Below are 24,479 nucleotides of genomic sequence, written 5' to 3'. Positions count from 1 at the left end.
TATTGGTATTAAATACACACATATGTATATACAATTTTATACATCAACATATAATTTACATGTAATTAATTGTAGAAATATAATTACTATTTTCAAACATTCTATAGCTTCATGTCTTATGTGTTTGATATAAACAATTTCTGAGGAAGTGTTAAAAATTTCCAATTAAAATTTGCAGTTCATCCAAATCTCCCTGTCGTCCTATCCACTGCTCACCCCCACTTCACCCCTACTAAAAAAATTTCTGAAACCAAGAAACTAAAAGGAACATGGAACTGTTAATTAGAAGTAGAATCATTTTTACTAGCTATAGGCTCAGGGTAGGATTGTGGAAATCAGGTCTATAATTTGAGTTGAATTGTTTTACTATTTGCAGGATTTTCCGGTGGTAAGAGAACCTGGCAAATTACACTTCCACTCTTAACATCTTCCCACAGCTGGATAATGTATTCTCCTGGTGAGTATCAGCACACCCTGTGACCATAAGTATCGCAAAGAACCAGTAGTACTATCATCAATCCTTCCCACTATCAGTCCTTTTACCAATGGAGGTTTCCTGCACTTTTTCCCAGTAAGCAAATTCAATAATTATGAACAGACTAAAAATAAAACATTTGGTGGCTGGAGAATATGAATAATTTTTAAATGTTTTTATTTAAAGACATCTGAAATGTTCCAGACACTTACTGTGTGATTTTGAATGCTTTGGACTTGATTCTAGCTTGCCTCCTTTTTTCCTAAGAGTGAGGACCTCCAAATGTTGTCGTGAGGATAAATAAGTTAGTGTATAGTGCTTAAATAGTGCTAAAGGCAGGTAATATGCATTTGTTACGCATTAGCTATTTTTATCTTGCTGGCTGCATCTCACTCTTCTTAGTCTTTCTAACTTCTGGATTTATTCGTGTTTTACATGAATGTGTCTGTGTATGTGTGGTATGTGTGTGATATAGAGGAAACATTTTATAGTGAGTGCAGCCTCTGAGAATTCTTCCTCCTCTAAAATATGTACCCATTCAGTTGTACAGGAACCTGAAAACCATAACTGGATTCTGTTTGGGGTTAAAATTTATTACCTGACTAAAAGATCTGAGAGTTCATCTGAGTTTTTCTCTTGACTGGAAGATGTGTGTAAACTCAGGCACTGGATACAGAAGGACAGTACAGGGAAAAATAGAAGTAGAATACAGTCACACAGAGATGGAGATAAGAAATGGAGAGAACGTTTCCCAGCTTCCTGTAGCTCTCTGTTCCAGGCTTGGGGCCTCTCTGAGGCCAGACCACATTCCTGACAAATGGTTCTTCAAGGTATAGCTATAACCATACATCCCATTCCCACTTTTGCTTCATTACTTGAACTGGTTTCTGTTACCTGAATCTAATAAAGTCTAAGTAATAGTCACAACAACCTGATTGAGGCTGAAACACGTCCATTAAGGCTGAAAAATGCCCATTAAGGCTGAAAATTGTGTTTTTGATGGATCAGAAGATGAAACATTAATCACTGTTGGACATCTTTTCTTTAATCACATTCCTGAAACCACAAAGGCTAGAATAGCTGTCAACTTGATCAAAATATGGAAAAAATAGAGAATGACATAAATGGAAGTATTCTGAAACTATATAACACATCGTGTCGTCATGCAAAATAGACAGCCATCTCAGATCCACAGTCTTACTAGGGCCCCTCTATCCTTTTCCCATTTAATTCCCTTGCCTTGCTCCATTTCCTACCCATCTCAGGCAAGTTCATTCCATGGGGCTACACTCTTCTCTTTTTACACTGTCTACAATGGAAATCCGCCAAGTTGGATTTCTGCAATGGAAATCCATCAAGTTGGGATTTCTGCAATGGAAATCCATCATCTTCAACTGCCAATTTTATTTACCCATTTAATCAAAAACTATTTGTTGGGCAATTAATATCTTCCAGGTACCATGATTGTCAGATTATAGATACAAAATACATGTTTTCTGAACCCATGAATGTCCATTTCTATACAGAGCACATCTAAAGTATTGGGGTGAGAAAAAGAAGTGGTTCTTTCCCATAACTGATACTTACTCCCATGTAGAAACCACCATTTCAGGGAGACACTCTTAGCTTCATTCTAGAAAAGTAGTGCCCTAATCTTACTGGTGAGTTTGGAAGGAAAAAAAAAAAGAAGCTGACTATACGTCTTTTTTTCTTGGGAGCCATCCTGGCCTCAGGGGGCATTAATTCTGCTGTGCTGTTTCATGTCTTAAGTTTTCCAGGGTCAGAGACCCAAAGCAAGAGGTGTGAAATGGTACAAGACTGCCTGCAAGGGAGTGAGGAAATCTTTCTAACTCCAGAGTTCAATGGTAGAAAGCCCACTTGCCCTTAGCTATGAATCGTATTCTTCTATATTAGCTGCATCAACAATAAAGGTGATCTTTTATTCTATCTGCTTTAAAATTTCCACTTACAGCTTAACTGATTTATAATTCAAAGAGGGAAGAGAGGTGTTATGTATAAGCCTTCCCGAGAATATTAACAATGTGTATCTAAATCCTCTCCTCTCACCTGAGTTCTTTGACTTATAATCTGTTGATCAGCGGATGCGTCCAGATGGAATTATCACTACCTCAAATTTAGCACTTCACAAATGAAAATGTGCTCTAATCTCCAATCAGCTCAAAAAAGGAAATCAGAAGTTTGCCATCAAACATATCTGTTCAGTCACGTGCTCCCTTATTTGTTAATTTAGCTCATTCAGGTTGGACTTCCCTGATGACTCAGCAGATAAAGTATCTGCCTGGAATGCAGGAGACACAGGAGACCCAAGTTCAATCCCTGGGTCGGGGAGATCCCCTGGAGAAGGAACTGGCAACCACTCCAGTACTTTTGGACATAGGAGCCTGGTGGGCTACAATTCCATGGACATAGGAGCCTGGTGGGCTACAATCCAATGGGTGGCAAAGAGCTGGACAGGACAGCACAGCACAGGCTTGACACCATGGAGTCACCTATGACCCCTGCTCCTCTGAATCCTCCAAAGTAAGTCAGGCAAAAAGATTTCACTTTTTTGCTAAATTTCTTATTCATCTGCCCTTTTATCTCCAATCCCAATCTAGACTTCTTCATGCCTGTTTATTGCAAAAACTCTTCAGCTAGATTTTGCTGAACCCAGATTTGTCTTCACAAACTCTAGCAGAGCTGACAACTTTGCCCAGTTGCTACTTTGACCATATGATTCCCTTCAGAAATGCCTTCAGTGGCTTCCATCCTCAGATCACACACATTTTCCTGATCTAAAGGTGCTGCCATAAGTGACCAGGATACAGTCAACTTCTCTGTATTTACCATCCTCAATTCTACTTGGACTTAACTCCTCTATGAACCAAAGGCAGAGTATCCTTTTAATATATGCTTTTCATCAAATTGTAAACCACATACACACATCTTTCAAGTCAACATCTACTCTACAAACAATCTCCTTCAAATGTTTAAGGACTAATGCAAAGTCCAACACACATTTTTCAGTTAATCCCATAATGTATTCAATTATGTGTCCCTGTGGTTTATTACAGATTCTTCTTTATCCAAGCTGAATTTGTGTGAGATTCAGCTGAAGAACCATGATACACTTCCCATACCATAAAGTTCATTGTAAATCATAGAGTAGATATGAAATAAATATTTAATGGCTGATTGACTTATAAATATAAGAAAGTAGAAAGTAATTGTTTTCAACCTAAGAGATGATTTGATCCAACATTTAGGAACTTAAGAGTGATTTAAGTAGTAATCAGAATTTCTACTCTGATCTTTTTGACTTTCTCTGTTGCTCGAGGCAAGCATTTTAGCTATTTTGGACTCATTTTCTTAATCCAAAAATGGAAGTAAGACTTGTCATCTGTCTTATTCATAGAAAGTGTTGAGGAGTATCCTAGTCAATGCAAAGCACATGGCTAATACAAAGTTTAATAAAAATGATAAATAACATCTATTACGAAATTGAACCATTGTTCAATTTCTTCTGCCCTTTCAGTCCTTTGATTCAATATTCTCTCACTAGAATCTGAGAGCTGTGATTTGAGAAAGCACTTTACTAATAATCATAGACTTTCCACATTAACCTTTTCTTATCATTAGCCACACCTGGATGATATCAAATTATTCTTTTAAGGAAATCAATATATCACTATAAATACAGAGAAACATCTGGTAATGGGACTTCAGGTTAGGGAGACTTGGGTATGGAAAAACTGCATCTGAGCAAAATGGAAAAATGGATGGTTCCTGACTTCAGTTCCCCTCATAGAAAGAGTGACTATCACTGCACACAGATAAGATGCCTTTGTGAAGGTCCCAGAACGTGGGGATGAAGCTGAAGCACACACCTGGACCACAGAAGTCAAGGAAAAGCACATTAAAAGGGTAAGGACACTTGTTTCCTTTTGGCCATATCTCCCCTGCCCCAGGCCAGCATGCTGCCACACCCAGGAGGTCCCCTTCCTCACAGCCTTGGCCTATAATTTCTCCAGGGCAAAAAGGAGGGCCCAAGGCAGATACCCAGCTTCTCCAGCATGCAGAGAGCTTCCCAGGAAATCCTCTAAGGTATTTCCTCATGGGATTTACCTGGGGAACAGCTAGAAGTGGGTGGAGGAGCTTATAGATCTTGACAGACAACTTTCTGCTGGTAGTGACGCTTGATCTTAGATTCCAGCCAGCGGCTCTGTCCATCTGTAGACCCAAGTCGGTGGCCCTGTCTGGCCAGAGAGCTTAGTAGGAAGTTTTGCTGTGTTTCAGTCCAAACAGACTGAAACAGCCAGTAGGCTGTCCCAGTGGCAGAGCCCATTCTGTACACGTGTCTAGACAGTGAAGCAAGTCTGTGGCTCCACTCAGCTGCTAGACATAGCCTCCAGCCCTGCCTGACCAGCAAGCCCAGCCAGAGACCTTGAGCAGCTGTGATGCTCACCCTGGAACCCAGATGAGGCAGAGAGCCAAGCTGGCTGCCCCACCCAACCACAGAACATAACTTCCAGTCCCATGGCATGGCCTGGGAGCCCAAAGCATGACCCTAGGCATTCCCATGTTGAGCCCACACTGCCAGCTAAAGGCTGAACACAGCCATCTTCCTCTTCTAGGCTCCACGTGCCCAGGGAACTTGGACAGCCGCCCTTGCAGATCACAGACCCCAGCACCACCCAACTGCAGGGTACAGCTGGAGGCCCTGCTCCGCCAGGGATCCCAGCCAGAGACCTAGACTAAGAGTGAATTGCAGCCAGCAGACTGCGTGATTACAGACTGCAGCCAGGATTGAACACAGGGTCCTACCAGGGGCACCATCCAGCTGGGGGGGCACAGCCTGAGGAACACACATTCGATTATTGTGAATACTAGCAAATGAAATTCAGCATTAAAAGGACTGTACACAATGACCAAGTGGGATTTATTTCAAGGATTATAAAGATGGTATAATATATGCAAATCAATAAATAGGATTCATCACATTAATAGAAGGAAAGATTAAAATCATATGATTTTCTCAATAGATGAGGAAAAGGCATTTGACAAAACAGAATACTGTTTAATGATAAAAACTCTCAATAGATTGGGTATAGAAGGAATATACCTCAACATACACATGCATGGCAAGCCAAATAGCTAACATCATATTTAATGATGAAAGGGTGAACACTTTTGCTCTAAAATAAGGAAAAAGAGTGCCTACTCTCACCACCCCCATTCAACATAGTACTAAAAGTCCTAGCCAGAGCAATTAGGCAAGAAAGAGAAATAAAAGGAGTCCAAATCAGAAAGGAAGAAGTAAAATTGTTTTTGTTTGTCGATGACATGATTATATATTTAGTAAACTCAAATACTCCACCAAAAACTCTTAGACAAATACTTTCTGATCTCACTAATATGTAGAATTTAAAAAGTCAAATTCATAGAAAGCAGGTTGATGTCTACCAAGGACTGAAGGGTGGTGGTAATGGGGAGATGGCCAAAAGCTACACATTTTCTGTTATAAAATGAATACATTCTGCACATGTAATATACAACATAGTGACTGTAGTTAAGAATACTGTACTGTACACTTGAAATTTGCTAAGAAAATAGATCCCAAATGTTGTTATCACAGAAAAAAGCGGTTGCTGTTTGAGGTGAAGGATGTGTTAACTAACCTTAATGTGGTACCATTTCATAATATGTAGCAACTCATCACATTGTACTAATTTCATAATATGTAGCAAATCATCACATTGTACTAAACTTACACAATATTTGTCACTTGTATCTCAACAAAGCTGGGGGAAAAAACGGTACCAGAGAACTCCATATTTTCCATGGATCTGTTCTTTAAGTAATCTCAAATACTTTTTGTCACTTTATTTCCCAATTGCTTAAATAAAATTCTTGTTCTCTTGTTGGAAGAGTCACTTTTCATCAATTGTATATTATGAAGAGTGGAAAAAAAAAACTACTAAACATTCTCCTCCATATTTCTCCAGAACCAGAAAAATTTCAAATATTTATCATACTGACATTTCTCATATTAACCCATTAGAGTCAAATGAATGAACTTTTACCTGTGAGACAATGATTCTGTTATAGTAGGTCATTCAAGGTAGACTTTTGTTTAATGTTTTCATTTGGACAAAAAATAAATTTAGAAGTTAAGAAGAGATGTAAATTCATAGCACCAGAGAGACTATCTCTCAAAAAATATTACAATCTTCCTAGAGATGATAGTTGATGAGGTTCAACATTGTAGATCAGATGTGATCTGACTTGGAAGAGAGAGGGGGAAACATGCTAAGGAGAGCCAACAATAAAATTCCTGGGAAAAGAAATTTATCTCATTTGTTGATTACACATTCCTGTAGTTACTTTCTCTTTCGATATTATATGTTGAGCCTATTGTACTTTACAAATACTTCTGGCAGTGTGAACTAATTAGGTAAAATATAAGAATAATAAGAAAGTGGTAAAAAACAACTCTTTTACTACTGAAATAATTATATTTAGAAGTTTTGCAAAACAGTAAAATTGGAAATTTTGATAAGGTTCAATGTTCACGTCACATGTGAATTTCATTTGTCTCTACCATCTCCATCATACTGCGTAAAGACCACAATTTTGAACATTGCCTAATAAGTCCTCTGCAACTACTCTTCTTCCAAAGTACATTATGAATTTGTGTTGTGCTCTAGGAACACTGATCTTGCATCTATTTCCTTTAACAAATGTTGCTTGTTTTTGGCTCAGGGCCTTTATCACACAGTCTACTTTGCCTATAACCCTCCTCATCCCACTTCCACTTTACCTTGTTAATGAGCACCCATCCTTCAATATCAATTCATATCATATCATTAGGAAAGCCTTCCTCAACCTCCTAGACCAGACCATATTGGAGTATACTGCATTCTAGCATTTGAGATTTACCCTAATTCTTAACAAGACATGTGAGTGATCAAGGGGAAAATATCTATGTCCTCAGCTTTTTGAATCATAGACAATACTAACTCTTAAGCACTGTATCTCTAGCATCATTATACTGCATGGCATGGTGTAGGTGCTTGTTGAATTTTTGTCGAATCAGTAAATGAATAATTAAACTTTGATTTTAATGCCTTGAGTAACAAATTTGAAAGGAAAATGACAATGCAGGAGTGAGAAATAAACATAAGTTTAAGATAGAATCCAGAACATTAAAAAAACTTTTATGGTGTATTGAGATTTTAGGAAATGGAGTACATAATGATAGTAATGACATATTGTATATTTACAATGTTAATTACTATGAGAAAAGTAAGATTAGTCTCTTATTTTTAACAAAAATTGGAATGAGAGGAAAATAATTGGCTTGCTCATACGTTTCTTAGGGTTATACTCATTTATACTTAGCAATTTACTTTATTACAGCTAGAGGGTATTTCAATTTTTATAGTAATTTAACCTGAATTAACACCTTTGAAATTCTCTTTCATGTCTTTAAGAGATTAATAAATCTTCAAAGCTAAAAATTTAAAAGGTATTGAATCCTAATTATATTTTTATTTCTAAATTCCTTCAAACATCAAACATTTTAAGATCATAGTTTTTAGTTAATGTCTGCTGGTGACCAGGTGTTCTTAAACTTAAGACTATAAAAACAATATAGTGGCTATGAGGACCCAACCTTCAAAGTCAGATTTCTACAAAGTCTGAAAATGTAATTCTTAGGGCATGTGGAGGCAAAATCAACAGTACAGTTATCTAGGACCTGCCTACCCATCCCAGGATCAGTTCAGTTCAGCTCACTCGCTCAGTCGTGTCTGACTCTTTGCGACCCCATGAACCACAGCATGCCAGGCCTCCCTGTCCGTCACAAACTCCCGGAGTTCACCCAAACCCATGGCCATTGAGTCGGTGATGCCATCCAGCCATCTCATCCTCTGTCGTCCCCTTCTCCTCCTGCCCCCAGTCCCTCCCAGCATCAGGGTATTTTCAAATGAGTCAGCTCTTCGCATCAGGTGGCCAAAGTATTGGAGTTTCAGCTTCAACATCAGTCCTTCCAATGAATACCCAGGACTGATCTCCTTTAGGATGGACTGGTTGGATCTTCTTGCAGTCCAAGGGACTCTCAAGAGTCTTCTCCAACGCCACAGTTCAAAAGCATCAATTCTTTGGCACTCAGCTTTCTTTATAGTCCAACTCTCACATGCATACATGACCACTGGAAAAACCGTAGCCTTGACTAGACAGACATTTGTTGACAAAGTAATGTCTCTGCTTTTTAATATGCTGTCTAGGTTGGTCATATACATCATCTCAAATTTGTATGAATTAGAATCTGCCTAAAATTCACAGTAGAATATTATTAGATGTAGTTCAGCTGCAAAGTCATTGTGAACCTAAACCAGGAGGTTTAAAAGCCTAATTATGTATTATCTAATTTTTAACACATTTTCAATAAATACATTTCTATTCATATTCATTAACTTTAAGATAAGTATATAAAATAAGTATAAATACATATCACATGGTTTGTATTTCTCTTGAAGTGTTTAAATTTAACAGGTGCAAAAGTTATTAGTAGTTTCCTTTCTTATTGTTCACCCAAAATATATCATTAGGAAAAAGTGCTACTTAATCTCCTGTGTCTACTTCAAAGAGAAGCTGAATCATCAAAGATACAGATTTTCTTCTGCTATTTCAGACTGTTATTTGTTTTCATGATACTTTTATGAAAAAGATACCTTATCAAGACTATAGGAACCCAAATATCTTTTCATGGGATGAGTTCATAGTAGGTCATTTGCCATTTTGTCTATTTAAGGCCCACTTACCAGCGTGAACTAGCGATGCAGGAGGGGGTAGAAAGAAAGAAGAGGAGAAAAGAAAGACTGAAATGCTCCACTTTTCTTACATTCTGAAGGTAAGACATTTCACGGAATTCCACAGAATTGAAGAGACTGCTTAAAGGTAATACAAACTGCTTCCAAAAAAAAAAAAAAAAAACTTACCAAGAAACCTAATGAATAACCAATACTGTTCATTTATTGAATTTATGAATCTAAAACACTGAAGACTTCCCTGGTGGTCCAGTGGTAAAGAAAGCGCCTGCCAATACAGGGGACATGGGTTCGATCCCTGGCACAGGAAGACTGCACGTGCCAAGAAGCAACTAGGCCAGTGCATCACAAGTACTGAGTCCATGCCCTGGAACCCGTGAGGCACAACTACTGAAGCCTGCAAGCCCCAGAGCCCAGGTGCTGCAGCAAAGAGAAGCCACTGCAGTGAGTAGCCTGCACACTGCAACTACCAGTATCCCCCCTCACTGCAACTAGAGGGTAGCCCCCTTTGCCACAACTAGAGAAAGCCTGCACACAGCAATGAAGACCCAGCACAGACATAAAAGTAAATAAAAATCAAATAAAACATTGAGCACCTATTATACTTCAGTTGAGTAAAAGATAACTAGATGTTGCAAATGCAGGCAGAGAAAGGAATTAGGCAAAATCAATTTCAAAGCTGCACTATGAGTTCCACTAAAGAAGTGTGCTGCAGAAGATGAACATGGTCAGCAGTCAGATCCTAACCCAACTTGGAAAAAGTTTCTGGAATTAGTGATTTTTGAACTCAAACTTGAATGTTGGCTAGAAGTATGCTATGTTGGGCATAGAAGACATCAATGGGGGAGGATAATATAATTCCTGTAGGTATCTGTAGAATCCCTACACTGTTTCAACTATGTCAGATGGAATAATGGCATCTTTTTCTTTGTTAGACTACTAAAAAGGCATTTAATATTGTGGCAGAGAATATGGAGGTGGCCATTTGTAGCTGGAGAAAGAAATGTGGCAAATTATGGAAAGTACTGTGTATGGTATACAGAAGTATGGGTTTTACCCACCCAGGGGGAAAAAAATTAATAAATGTGAAACTATCGAGGATTTTTACCATTGCTGTGTTTTAGAAAGAACATCCTGGGAAAACATGTGAGGCTGAATTAGAGATAGACGGGATATACGACTTTTGTTAAGATGCAAGAAATAAGAAGACCGAACTAGGACAGGCAAAAATGGAAGAGAAGCTGCTAGATATTTCAGGGCAGAGGACGGACAAATGTAGGCAATGAGGAAGAGTGTCTACAGTGTTTGCTGAATTCACCAACACTTTCAGGGTTTAGTATAGGAAATTGTTTTGAAGTGAGACACTCCAATGAATTTATATAATTAGTGATAAATCCAATCATTAAAACCAAAATCTTCAATTTAATGGAATGTACACTAAAAAAAAATGTATGCTAAATAAAAACACAGCATAAATTTTATTAGGTAAACTATCAAATGTTTATTTAATTTCCATTTAAAGTATTTTATACTAAAAATATGTACAAAAATAGGTATACAAAGTTTGAACCAGAACCATGACAGGTATACAGGTATATAAATACAACTGAAATAAATGCAATGCAACACTGAGTGACATCATATTGCACCAAAATTTATTCCACAAGAAAACACATGCATCAAGAGTTTCCACCAGAGGAAAGCACACTTATTTCATAGTATCTTACCACTTACACAAATAGCCCATAAACACCATCTGGTAGTGTGATTGCTGTACCAGAACTCTCCCCAGAGGGCAATCATTAAGCTGGAGAAAAATCCATTTTATTTCACATATCACATGCTGGTATAGGTATCAGTGCCAGAGAATCCTAAGAAACACTGCACAATCCACAAAGGAAAGTCCCTTTGAGTCTTTTGTATTTTCATAAATATCTTAGTACTTCTATTATCTTGGAATACAGATGCAGAAAAGGAATTTTGCTCCTTAAGAATTTATCAATGGATATTGTGTAAAATTTGTATGAAATACACACAATCCCATTTGCCAAGGCTCACAATCACAATCACTGCCACAGATGAAGAGCGTTTTGAACGGTGAGGCTTTCTCCCTCCGCTGGACTTCTTGTTCCTCTACTTGAGAGCATCAGGCCAAACCCGCCTCCCTCCCTCTTCCAATCAGAGAAACAGTCCAAGGTCATGGGGAATGCATTCCAGACCCAAGTTAATGGACAAGGCTGGCTGCCTGGTCTATTCATTACAATCTAAGCACAGATCAAAGAGACAGCTGCCGACACAGCCCTCCAGGGTAACCGAACTATTTTCCCACTGGGCTAAATTGATTCCCTTGGTGCAAATTACAGATTCTTGCCAGAGATTATGAAAGGCATTTAAATACATTCACATATAGTACCTAATAATATGTTAATAAACATACCAATACACATGGATATTTTCTGTCCCTTGATAGTTGAAAAACAAATTATTGTTACCAGGTTAAATCTGAACACAAAACTCACTAAACCCATTTTTTATAGGGTCGATACAGTTATACATACAGAAGACAACATGAAAGATTCAAAGTGAAATGAATTCAGAGTCAATAAGTAAAAACCATCTCTACCAGTGCATTGCTACCATCTAATATACCCTATGAAATCTAAAAACCAAGCACAACAAACCCAGCATCAAAACTCTGATAGCAAACTAGGAAAAATTAAGTTCTCAAAGCATCCAGTACAAGAAGTCCTTTGTTTTTCCTTTTTGTGACTTGTACTTACTATAAAACTGCAGATAATCAACATGTAGCATCCGTGAAACAATTCTACACGTTTGTCTACCCTAAGAGAAGACACTGCATTACATGGTAATAAATGATGTTTTGTTGTTTTGTTTTGTTTTTTTAACACATCCAATGCTTATGTTTGCAACATTCCCCAAATACTGAGAGGTACCACTGAAAATTCATGACTATAGTGCTATAATCCATATACAAAAAGATAAAAAATTGGGGGCAAATGCCTGTGTTCACAATAAGCAAGAGTCGAGTGATATGCCATTCTTAGAACATGGATATTGGCAAAAGATGAACCCTGTTTTCAAGATAGAAGCATCAATAGTTTAGTTCTAGATTTCTAACAGTAGTAATAACATTCACAAGGGAAAACCATCAGACAAAAAATTTCTCCAAAAAGAGGATTAAAATAATCCCAGACTTTTAAAAAAAAGAAAATAAATAATTCTAGACCACTTAAAATCTTTGAATGGTTCTTGTGGTTTGTGTGAAAACCGTATATGTTATATATATATATATATATATATATATGTTATATATATATATATATACACACACACATATATATATATATTTCTTTTTTGCTTCCAGAGTAATTTAAAAGTGCTATGTGGTAGTGTTTGAAGTAATTGACATGCACAGTAGTTTAATGTAGATAATTTCTGTTCTATTATAAGCATACATTCATTTGAAACAATCTGTGTTTTACTCTTCCAAAGTATTTTTACTTTATAGTCCATTAGTCAGTGAGTTAAGATTTGGAATGAAGGAGAAATGTAAGGAAAAAATAATTCAGAAATCCTTTAAAATAAGACAGTTCAAACTCCAACCAGGGAACCAAACTGCATCGCCTTCTAGTGCACTGTGAATGTATTTCCAAGTATGCACAGAGGCATGCTAATCAGTAGAAATAAGCTGAGTCTAACTTCACAATCCTCATTTAAGTCAGGCCTCTCAAACCCAGCCAGCTACACAGCTGTAACATCCAAAGGCCTAGATTGTTTTCCCACAAGATACTGTGCAAAATACCCTGTTGCACAACTCAAATACAGTCGCTACTGCAAATGAGATAACTGTGCATTGGTCTTTTTTTTTCTCTCTCTTTAGCTTTCAACATGCCCTTTAGAGGCTGCAACAAGAGGTAACAAGGACTCAGGAAGCAAATCTTCTAACCAAAAAATTAATTCACTTGAAAGTCATACTTTAAAAAATAAAATCAGTAGTGTATCTGTTGAGGGAAAAACGTATGCTCACTTTCAAACCAGTGCATCCATCTGTATGGCTCCCAGATATCTAATGTTCCACAGTTTCTCTTTCTTGAGAGATTGTTATCTATAAAACTGTTAAGGCAGTTATTGATACTATAAATGTACCCTTGGTCCAAGTAGCCAAAACACACACAGGTAACAGATAACTATTTGGAGACCATAACCATCCTCCACCGATATTTTAAAGCCAATGGTAACAAAGAGAAGGTGGCAGGGCCTCCTAAGTACCCACAGCTAACTGAAGTGGTAATTTCATGCTAAGAATATCAAGTAATTGTGTAAAATTAAATTAAGGCTCACTCTTATTTTGAAAATAACTTGTCAAAAAAAAGAAAAATAAAGAGAATCACTGATTAACTAAAAGGAACAGAGAAATGGTTCAAAAATATCACTTATCCTGATGAGATGACAATATCTCACAACATATGGAAAACTGATGAACTTTCGGCAAGACCATGATGAACACCTTTGTGAATTTGTATCAGATCTAAAAATAGACCAAGCATTTATTTTTAGATGCCAACTAATTTATAAATGCAACAAAAAGAAGAAAGGATTATCTCCCAAAATTGACTATTAAAATATCTTCTTAAGTACAGTACTAATAATACCTAGATGTTACATTTTTAGGTATTATATATATCGAGATAAATTAAAAAGTTTATCAGAAAATTAACCTAAAATACATTTATAGGTAATAAACTCTGTCCATGGGATTTTCCCAGCAAGAATACTGGAGTGGGTTGCCAGGCCCTCCTCCAGGGGATTTTCCTGACCCAGGGATCAAACCCACATCTCCTGCATCACAGATAGATTCTTTATCACTGAGCTACCAGGGAAGCCCTAATACTTCTTTTACCTATATATAAATAATGTAAGCAGAAGCTGTCAAAATGACTCATTATCTACACTAACTTACATCCGCCGTGAGCGTCTCTTCAGTTACACAATGACATGCTTTGGTTCCTGACTTTGAATGGTTAGGAAAGTCAGGAAATGTAGCTCTGTAGACACGATCAATACCAACACACAGCATATCACACAGGGTGAAATGAAGCAGGGTCTAACTAAAATAAAATTCCTTGACTCATCTGCATTCAAACCTCAAATATCTCCATATTTCTTTCCAAACTAAGAAAAAGAGCTACAATTAAAATCTCATTCATTGTTTTCCTATCATTCAGAACTGACACATAAAATATGTCAAAAGTGCAACTCTCTCCTTGTATATTACATATAATACATATTAGGAGAAAGCCACTCTATAGTTACAGAGAAATAATTAAATTAACTCACAACTATATTCCTTAAAAATATATCCAACAAATGAGATTTCTAGTAGAAAAAGTAATGAGAGTCCTTCGTTTGTTCTCACAGGGACAGATGCAGATTTTGTAAGGCCAGAAGTATATATATAATTTTGCCAATCTTCTTCAAGAAAAGTAACACAAAACTCCTCATGCAAAATGGGGTACAGGACCCGAACAAAGGCACGTCTAAGTGACAGGCACTGAACCTTACATTTCATTAGCTTTTAGGGATATCTGCGTACAGCAGTTAATTTTTACAAATTTCTCTGACTATATTGCATAATGTTAGACCAGAATATTGCTACCTCCAATCACACACTACCTTTCATTTCCTCCTACCCTCTATCAGTTTCTATCTCTTCATAACCCATTCCTTGACTGTAAGAAATCAGCTACAGGTCAAAGGTATGCCCTTTCTAAGTTGGCATTACATACATCTCAAATACTAGAGATACTGAGTTTCCTGAAGACTGATTCAGTTCAACTTAGAATTCTATTGAGTTATGTAATTATACTCATGTTAACCATGTTGATGTATCAAATAGCAGTGGGGAAACAATTGTACCAGACACACAAAACAATCTAGAAACTTGCTTCAACATATATTATCTTAGTGTTAGAGAAACCACCATGAACTGCTAATGTAAGCTAATACTCTGCCCTAATTTTGCACCTCACAAGCGGAATAGATACAAGTATGTATGCAAATGTGTATATACACACATCTAATGTTTATGTTTGGCCATCTTTTCTAAGACAACTCTTTAATCTCCTAATGAAAGACAAGAAGGGAGTTTACTTCTAGCTGACCAAGACACCAATCATAATGGTCAGTTTTCTTCATTACACAGAAGAAAAAATTCTCAGAAAAATAATCCAATATTTTTTAAAGGGGGTCAAAAATTTTTACTGAAATATTCATAATTGTGTGAGGAGTGTCATTCCATTTCATCTATCAGACTGCTTGAGCCTTGAAAGTCATTACTAAATCTATTTAATTCATAATTAAACACTTGAGAATCTATGTACCAAAAAAGCAGAACATTTGAAAATGTTATATTAGTTGTTGTAAACTATATTGTCTACTTACACTTTTTGGGTTATAATAAACTGATAAAATGTATCTAAACATTTGAAAATGTACATTGGTACAAATATATCACATACAAAAGTTCGATATATAAAAAATATATATGAGAAAAAGTTTTCCTAAAGATACGAGAAAAAAATATTTAGTATAAAAATACACATATACAAAAAAGTGTGTAGGAGAGTTTTCAAACTAGAATCTGCTTGACATAAAACCATTTCAAATAAATGTGAATATTAAATGAATGATTACAGAAGGCCTGTGTCTTGTCATGATGTATCTTAAGAATAAGTAGAAATACAAATTAATCATCACTTTAAAAAAATTGCTAACTGACTTTCCATCTGATTAAAATGGCATTGCAATTAGAAATTCAACAATGATAAAATCATTTTTTAAAATGATGAAAATAATGTGCAATCTAGTCAATTTGTACAATGATATATTAAAAAGAGAAAGTGAAGTCACTCAGTTGTGTCCAACTCTTTGCGACACCATGGACGGTAGCCTACGAGGCTCCTCCATCCATGGGATTTTCCAGGCAAGAGTACTGGAGTGGGTTGTCATTTCCTTCTCCAGAGGATCTTCCCAACCCAGGGATCGAAAGTGGGTCTCCCACATTGTAGGCAGATGCTTTACCATCTGAGCCACCAGGGAAGTCCTTTTAAAGAGAAACTAGAACCAAAACTAAAGAAAAAATAAAATGAGGAGACCTATCTGTCACTGTTGATATAAGTACAGTAACCTCAGGAATAATCAAGTATACAAACTTCTCCATGATGCTTCACCATTACTTTTTTCCCATTAGGGGAAAGAAAAATTCCAGAAGAGTTTGCTGGTTTAGATTATATGGGCCTAGACTATAAAAAATAGTATACAAGAAATTTGTTTTTACTTTTAGCAAATATTCAGTGGGAAGAGATGTAGAAAAATGGATATAAGAAGTATAAATTTCATATCCAATTTTAAGAACCCATGGTAAGAGAAAAGGAAGGAATTTTTATAAATTCATCTAAAGACCCAAACACCAGGTTTGGGCAAAAAAAATTTCAATCTCAGATATACATTAAATTGAAATTTAATTAATTAAATTTTGTAATTGAAATTGATGAACTGAAAGTTAATGAATTGTAATTGTTTCAAATTATTATCAACTGCCTATGAACTCGATATCTGTTACTAATTTTAATCAGTATAATTTTTCCAAAAATTCTTTTTTTCAAATGGACAAAAGTTAAAGAATGAAAAATATTCTGGCCGTGACTATTCAATCCAAGACTTAAGTAAGAGTTAAGAAATTTCATTATAGTATTCTTATTTGAAAATTCCACAATGTTTTCTAAACCTAGCATAACAATACCTGTCTGAATATATACACTGCATGCAGTTTCTTTCCATGAATTTGTTATTAGTCATCTCTTTCACAAGTTGAATGATTATTAAGGTGAAGAGATTACTGAGATTACTGACCAATCCTAAATACAGAAATGGAAAATTTTTTTAGAAACATCAATTGTAAATCTTATTTAGCAGTGACGTTTCTTCCTTAGCATGCGTGCATGCTGTCACGTCCAATCCTTTGAGACCCCTTGGACTGTAGCCTGCCAGGCTCCTCTGTGGGATTTCCCAGGCAAGACTACTGGAGTGGGTTTCTGTTTCCTTCTTCAGATCTTCCCAACCCAGGGACTGAACCCGAGCCTCCTGCATATGTCTTTTCCTAATTGATCTGGGCAGTTTTGCCCAAAGAGAAAAGGTACAAACTGTCAAAATTCATCACCATGTAAAAACAGCTTTGAAATTAAAATATTATTCAGAATCACTAACAATATATATAGAACCATAGATCTAGGCAATATATTTTGGACATTTTCTCTCTTGGTGATTTCTGTCTTCTGTTGATATTGTTAATTTGAAGATTTAAAAGGCACATATTTAGACACATTTATCAAACAGTAAATTATTAGTGAAACATATAACTGTGCTTAAGAGAATTTAATACCAAACTAACTATTGCTTTACTCTAAGAAAGGTGCTACATCTTCTCCTGATCAATTGGCTAATTGGCTAATTAGGCTACCATGAAAACAAAATGGCATGTATCCATGGAGCTTCCTGATAACGAATGAATAAAAAAATCCTAACATGATATTCTCAAGGATATTTTTTTGCTTAAACATTATTCCTGTATTTGCCTCCTAAACAATAACCCCTAGAAGCTCTTCTTTAATGGATTCATTAAAATTAGGCATACCCACTCTGTTCTTGTTCAAAATGCTCTGGATATAATCCTTTAAAATATGAATGATATCTAAGTTGGTATCTATGGGAAGCAATGCTATGCCTATGTAAAATAAATTTCTTTCCACTGTCCATAACGATGATACACACTTTTCTTTACCCAAAAGAGTAGAAAACAATTTTCACAGTACAGTCATCTACAGTACATAAAAATTGTTTTTACAAAACCCCTATATGCAGAAAACATCTCAGTCTTCAATTTGAAGGTTCTTAGCCATAAGATATCTTACAGACAAAGATGACTATAGTAATTGTACATTCTATAGTCTTTTTCCCTAACCTCAACAGGTAGGTATGGGGAACTCAATGATCATATGAACTTATGGTATATCTGCCTATCAGCTTTCTAGAACTACATGGAGTAATAACTAAATTTCTTAGTAACCACTTTGAAAACACTGGAAAATTAAATAGAAATAACCGATTCCTTTAGTCGATCCCCAAAGTTGCAATCCTCTGGATTTTCATAAAATGGAGTGAAGACCCATTTTTTTTTGTTTCAGCCTTTGGGCAGAAACAAAGCCAAGGATTGAACGCCAAGATTTCAAATGCATTAATTCATAATTTATGACAATCTTCTTCTGGCACAACTTCCAGTATTATTTGTAATGTTCTGGTTATAAAGTCTACAAAGAAATAAAGAAGAGAAATTTAAAATGCACAGATATCACAATGCATAAAAACAACAAAATGCAAGTTATTTGGGGTTGAATATTGAAAACCCACAACCACCTATTTCATAGAGCACTTTCAAGAAATATTTATTTTGTTAAAATCCTATCATGCTCAATTAATTTACTTGTCACCTCTGTAACTTCCTATGATGGCTTCTCAGCAAGAGTATATTAATATTTTGTGTTCAGATAAAGACTTTTATTCATGAACCAGAAGGCTAAACATCTTTTGAGACAATAGGACCAAGGTATAAATAGATGTTCAAAACTACACTTCATCTTGAGTCTAAAAGTGGCTTGTTGTTTTTGCACCTATGAGAGTACATCCAATTCTGCAGCAAAATCAGAAGAATCAGAATATAATTTCCAGTCTCAACTTGTAGTATATTATTGAGCAAAACATATTATCTCCTAGGTAGGGCCTCATTTGCTTCATCAATAGAATGAGGGACCTGGGAATGACATCAGCAAGACAGAAGGCAGGGATGCTTATCTTCTCCCCTTAAACCAAGCAAACAAAAAAAGAAAACCAAGAACAATAAACAGCTACAAATGGAAGAAAACAGCTCAGGCAAAGCTCTAGACAATACAGAAGCAGTAGCAAAAAAACATGGCGAGCTCAAAAATCAAGGATGGCCACATGGGAAAGTAAAGGAAGCATTTTGCCGCCATTATCCCACCTCCCTGGAGGGAACTGCTGGGCACCGGAAGGAATCCTTTCAGAGGAAGGTCACCACATGAGGAGGAGAGCAGAAGGATCACAGCAAGCCTCACCATCGTGGGTGTTAGCTGCTTTTGGTACACGGGTCTCTCAGTCTTCAGCGATGCTGACCCTAGCTGAGGGAGCAATCTGTAGAATCAAGGCTCTGGGCTCTGGATCTACTCCCAGAGGCTGGAGCTGTTGCCGAGGTGAGACCTGCCCTCGAGGGTCCCAGCTGTTGCTGTGCCCCACTCTCAGATTGGTACCACAGCACACTTCCTGCTATGAGACCAGAGCCGCCACTCTTCTTTGCCCACCCCAGTCCCAGGCCTTGCTCCACCATTACCAAGGCAACCTTCCTGGCCTGTGTCCTGCCTTGGCAGGTAGTGGGGTTAAGGCTCAGATCCATCGTTGCTGGGACTAGGCTGCCTGTACCCTGAGCTTCACCCCTATCCCAGATTGAGGCTCTTGAACCATCACTGCCAGGGGGGCTACCCATCAGGTTTCAGGTCAGAGCTCTGACCCATCAAGAGTGGGACCAGGCTACCCCTGCCCTGAACCGCCCATCCCAGGCTGAGGCTCGGAACCGTCGCTGCCAGGGCCTTGCTACCCCTGCCAGGGCCTTGCTACCCCTGCCCTGTGCCCCCTTGCTACTCCAGGGAACTGGCTCCCTGGAGTCTCAACACACAGCTCTAAGAAACAACTCCTGGGGTTGTGCTACTGCTCTGCTGTGAGTGTTCCGCATGGTGGGAAGGGGTGGGGGCAGATTGAGGCTTTAGCCTACCATTCCAAGGCTGTACCACTACTGCATTCTGCCTTCCACGCCCAAGCCACCAGTGCACCCTGTCATCCCAGGGCCCTTGCCACCGCCATATTCCCTCCCCTCATCACAAGTCACAGCAGAGAGCCCGTGAAACCCAAGTACCAGTTCCATAGGCTAGGTGCACGTGTCGCCACCCTAGACGCCTGTGCCCTGCCCGCAGCAGCTGGGCCTGTGCTCCAGGGCCTGGCACTGTCGTAGTGCCACGTGCGCCTGGTCCTACGACCCCAGTTCCAGTACAGCCTGAGTGTCCGCACATCAGACCAGGCTCCAAGAGGGGTCTCCTCAACTAGACCGCTCCCCAGGCAGAGAGCAACCTCAGGCTCTGAAGGTACTAACAGCCCCATCTGCCGCCTGTCCTCTGTAGCCTTAGGCATCAAAGATCCCCCTGTTCTGGCCAAGGTCAGCCAGTGGAGTAGCATGGAGTCTGAATCACTGTGCCTCCTCAGGAACCAAAGACCCTGCATCTCACCCAGCAAGTCCTCTCATCGCTGCCTCCGGGTGAAAGGCTCTCCCTACTGAAGCCAGTCTGAAAAGGCCAGAAGAGGTGACTTCACCTCAAAGGCACAAACACCAGCACAAACCCATCAAAAATATGAAGGAAATATGACACCACCAAAATAATGCAATACTACTCCAGCAACTGACCCCAAGTAAATGGAGGTCTGTGACCAAACTGAAAATAATGATTTGAGAGAAGCCGAGTGATATATGAGAGAACACAGACAAGTCAATGAACTCAGGAATAGTACATGAAGAGAATGAGGAATTCAACAAACAGAAATCATTTAAAAATCAAGAAATTCTGGAGAATAAAATACATGAAATGAAAAATGTGACAGCTTCAATATGCAGGCTCAGAAGAATCTGTGGGCATCAAGACAGATCTCTTGGTATTATCCAGTCAGAGGAGAATAAAGAAATTAAAATAAAAAAGAAGCAAGTCTATATGAACTGTGGAACATGATCTAAAGAAAGAATATCCATATTTTGGGAATCCCAGAAGAAGAGGAGGAGAAAGATGCATAAAATTTATTTAAAAATATAATGAGGGAAACATTCAAATCTGGGGAGAGATATGGCCATATTGGTATGAGAAGTTCAAAGATTCCCAAACAGATTCAACCCAAAGAGATCCTTACTGGATGCATTGTAGTGAAGCTCTCAAAAATCAAGGACACAAAGAAAATCTGGAAAGCAGCAAGACAAGAAAGATCATCACATATGAAGGGATCTTGATATGACTATCAGCAAATTTATCAGCAGAAATCTTACAGAGATTGGGATTGGGATCCCAGGAGAGAATGGGATTATATATCTAAAATGCTCAGGAAAAAAAAAAAAATACTACCACCAAGAATACTTTACCCAGAAAAGCTATCATGTAGAAATGAAGGAGAGATAAAGACTTTCCCAGACCAAGGAAAGCTGAGATTATTTGTAGCCATCAGACATGCCCTATAAGAAATCCTAAAAGGAGTTCTTTAAGCTGAAACAAAAATACACAAATCAATAACATGAAAATATATGAAAGTATGAAGAAGAGGGAACACCTCCACACTCATTTTATGAAGTCAGCATTGCCACGATGGGCTTCCCTGACGGCTCACTGGTAAAGAATCCGTCTGCAATGTGAGAGATGCAGGTTTGAACCCTGGGTCGGGAAGGTCCCTTGGAGGAGAAAGTGGCAGCTCATTCCAGCATTCTTCCTGAGGAATTCCATGTACAGAGGAGCCTGGAGAGCTACAGTCCAAAGGATTGCAAAGAGACAGACACAACTGAGTGACTGAGCACAATTACCCTGAAACTAAGTACAGACAAAGACACTGAAGAAAAGAACATTTCAGGCAAATATTTCTGGTGAGTACAGATGTGAAACTTCTCAACAAAATATTAGGAATCCAAATTCAACAACACATTAAATGGATCATTCACCAAGATCAAGGGGGATTTATCTCTGAATGCAAGGATGCATTCAATATAGTAATGAAAGTTCTAGTTAGAGCAATTAGGCAGAAAAAGAAATAAAAGGTGTCCATGTCAAAAATGAAGAAGTAAAATAATCTATGTTCACAGACAACATGATCTTATACATAGGAAACCCCAAAGACCAGTAAAAAGTTGTTGGAACTAAAAAATGAATTGCAGTAAAATTGCTGGATATAATACCGACACACAGAAATCAGTTGCATTTCTATATTAACAATGAATTATCTGAAAGAGAAATTAGAAAGCAATCTCGCTGACTAGAGTATCGAAAATTAAAACACCTAGGAGTAGATAAAACCAAGGAGGTTAAAGATCTGTACACTAAAAACTACAAGACTAATGAAAGAAATTGAAGAAGACAAACCAATGAAAAGATATCCCGTGTTTCTAGGTTGAAAGAAGTCATATTGGGAAAATGTCCACATAACCCAAAGTGATCTAAAGATTCAATGCAATCCCAATCACAATTCCACTGATATTTTTCACAGAAATAGAAAAAAAAAAACTATCCTAAAATTTGCTTAGAACCACAAAGTAATCCTAAAAGATAAGGACGGAGCTGGAGGCATTTCAATACTTGATTATATATCAAGCTATGTTATAAACAGAGCAATCAAAAGAGTATGGTGTTGTCATAAAAACAGGCCTACAGATCAGTGGAACAGAATGAAGAGTCCATACATAAACTCCCATGTATACAGCCAACTAATTTTTGACAGGAATGCCAAGAACACACCATACAGAATGGACAGTTTCTTCAATAAATGTATTTGGGAAAATTATATATACACACCAAAAAAATAAATGAATAAGTAATATGAAACTTAACTTATACCTAATACCACTCACAAAGATTAACTTAAAATAGATCCAAGATTTAAACCTAAGATCTGAAAACATAAAACTCCTAGAAGAAAATATAGGGGAAAAGATCCTTGATATTGGTCTAGGCAATTTCTTGGATAAGTTACCAGAAACACAGGCAACAAAAACTTAAGTAAATAAATGTGATTGCATTAAACTAAAGAGTTTTTTCACAGTAAAGGTGATGATCAATAAATTGAAAAAAACAATCTACAGAATGGGAGAAAATATTTGCAAACTATAACACCTGATAAGTGAGTACTCTCCAAAATAAAAAAGGACTCACAACTCAATAGCAAAGAGGAAAATATTCCAATTTAAAAATTGGAAAAGGACCTGAATAGATATTTTTCCAAAGAAGGTATACAAATGCCCAAGGGGTGTATGCAGAGGTATTCAACAGCAGTAATCATCACGGAAATGAAACTCAGAACCACATAAGAGAACAGCTTCACCTTAGCATAAGAAAGGTTTTTTTACCAAAAAGACAAGAGATAATAAATGATGAGGACATGGAGGAAAAGAAACCTTTATACACTGTTTATAGGAATCTAAATCAATGTGGAAATGTAAAGGGATGTAAACCAATGTGGAAAACAGAATAGTGGTTCCTAAAAAATATTAAAAATTGAACTACAGTATATGATCTGGCAATTCCACCCTTGGGTATGTACTCAAAGGAACTGAAATTAGTATCTCAAAAGGCAATCTTCACATCTATATTCACTGCAGCAATATTCATAGCAGCCAAGATAAGGAAACAACTTAAGTGGCTATCAACAGATGAGTGGATAGAGAAGATGTGGTATACACATCACATCTGGAATATTATTCGGCCATGAGAAAGAAGGAAATTCTGCCATTGGCAACAACATGGGGATCTGAAAGGCATATGCTAAGTGACATAAGTCAGACAAAGACAAATACTGTTGACAAATATAGTCAACAATACTGTGATAAAAGTTGCTAAGAGACCAAATCTTACTGCTCTCAACAACAACAGATAAAGATGTTTAGCATGATAAAGGTGCTAGCTAATGCTACCACTGTATACATTGCAATATATAAATATGTCAAGTCAACAAGTCTTATATCTTAAACTTAACAATGTTATGGGTCAATCATATCTTAATGAAAAGTTAACTAATAAATAAAGAAGTATGAGGGACTTGGACTAGATCAGTGGTTCTCCAAGTTTAATCCCCAGACAAGCAACATTAGAATCACCTGACATATTAGAAATGCAACTTTTCAAATCCCATCCTAGACCTACTGAATCAGAAACTGAAGGTGGGGCCCAGAAGCCTGTGATTCTGATAAGACACTAAAATGTAGGCACCACGGGGCTGGGTGATTTCTAAGGTCA

The 24,479-nt window shown here is 37.4% G+C and overlaps 1 protein-coding gene across 3 annotated transcripts in view; it reads right to left on the bottom strand.

Annotated features, from left to right (window-relative positions):
* Positions 1-24,479, bottom strand: part of SLC7A11 (solute carrier family 7 member 11) — a 246,381-nt gene that overhangs the window by 146,881 nt on the left and 75,021 nt on the right. The window contains exon 12 of one of the 3 annotated variants that reach the window (XM_043486254.1): positions 10,791-18,692. The exons of the other annotated variants lie outside the window; for them this stretch is intronic. Coding sequence (XP_043342189.1) covers positions 18,625-18,692 — 68 coding nt within the window. The 3' untranslated portion in view covers positions 10,791-18,624. Of the gene's footprint in view, positions 1-10,790; positions 18,693-24,479 lie in introns of those variants that run through there. 3 annotated transcript variants of the gene reach the window in all.

The sequence above is a fragment of the Cervus canadensis genome, chromosome 1 (assembly GCF_019320065.1).
Source record: "Cervus canadensis isolate Bull #8, Minnesota chromosome 1, ASM1932006v1, whole genome shotgun sequence".
In the NCBI taxonomy this organism is placed as follows: domain Eukaryota; kingdom Metazoa; phylum Chordata; class Mammalia; order Artiodactyla; family Cervidae; genus Cervus; species Cervus canadensis.
Note: the sequence above shows the minus strand (reverse complement) of the source record. Positions and strands in the feature narration are given on the sequence as shown.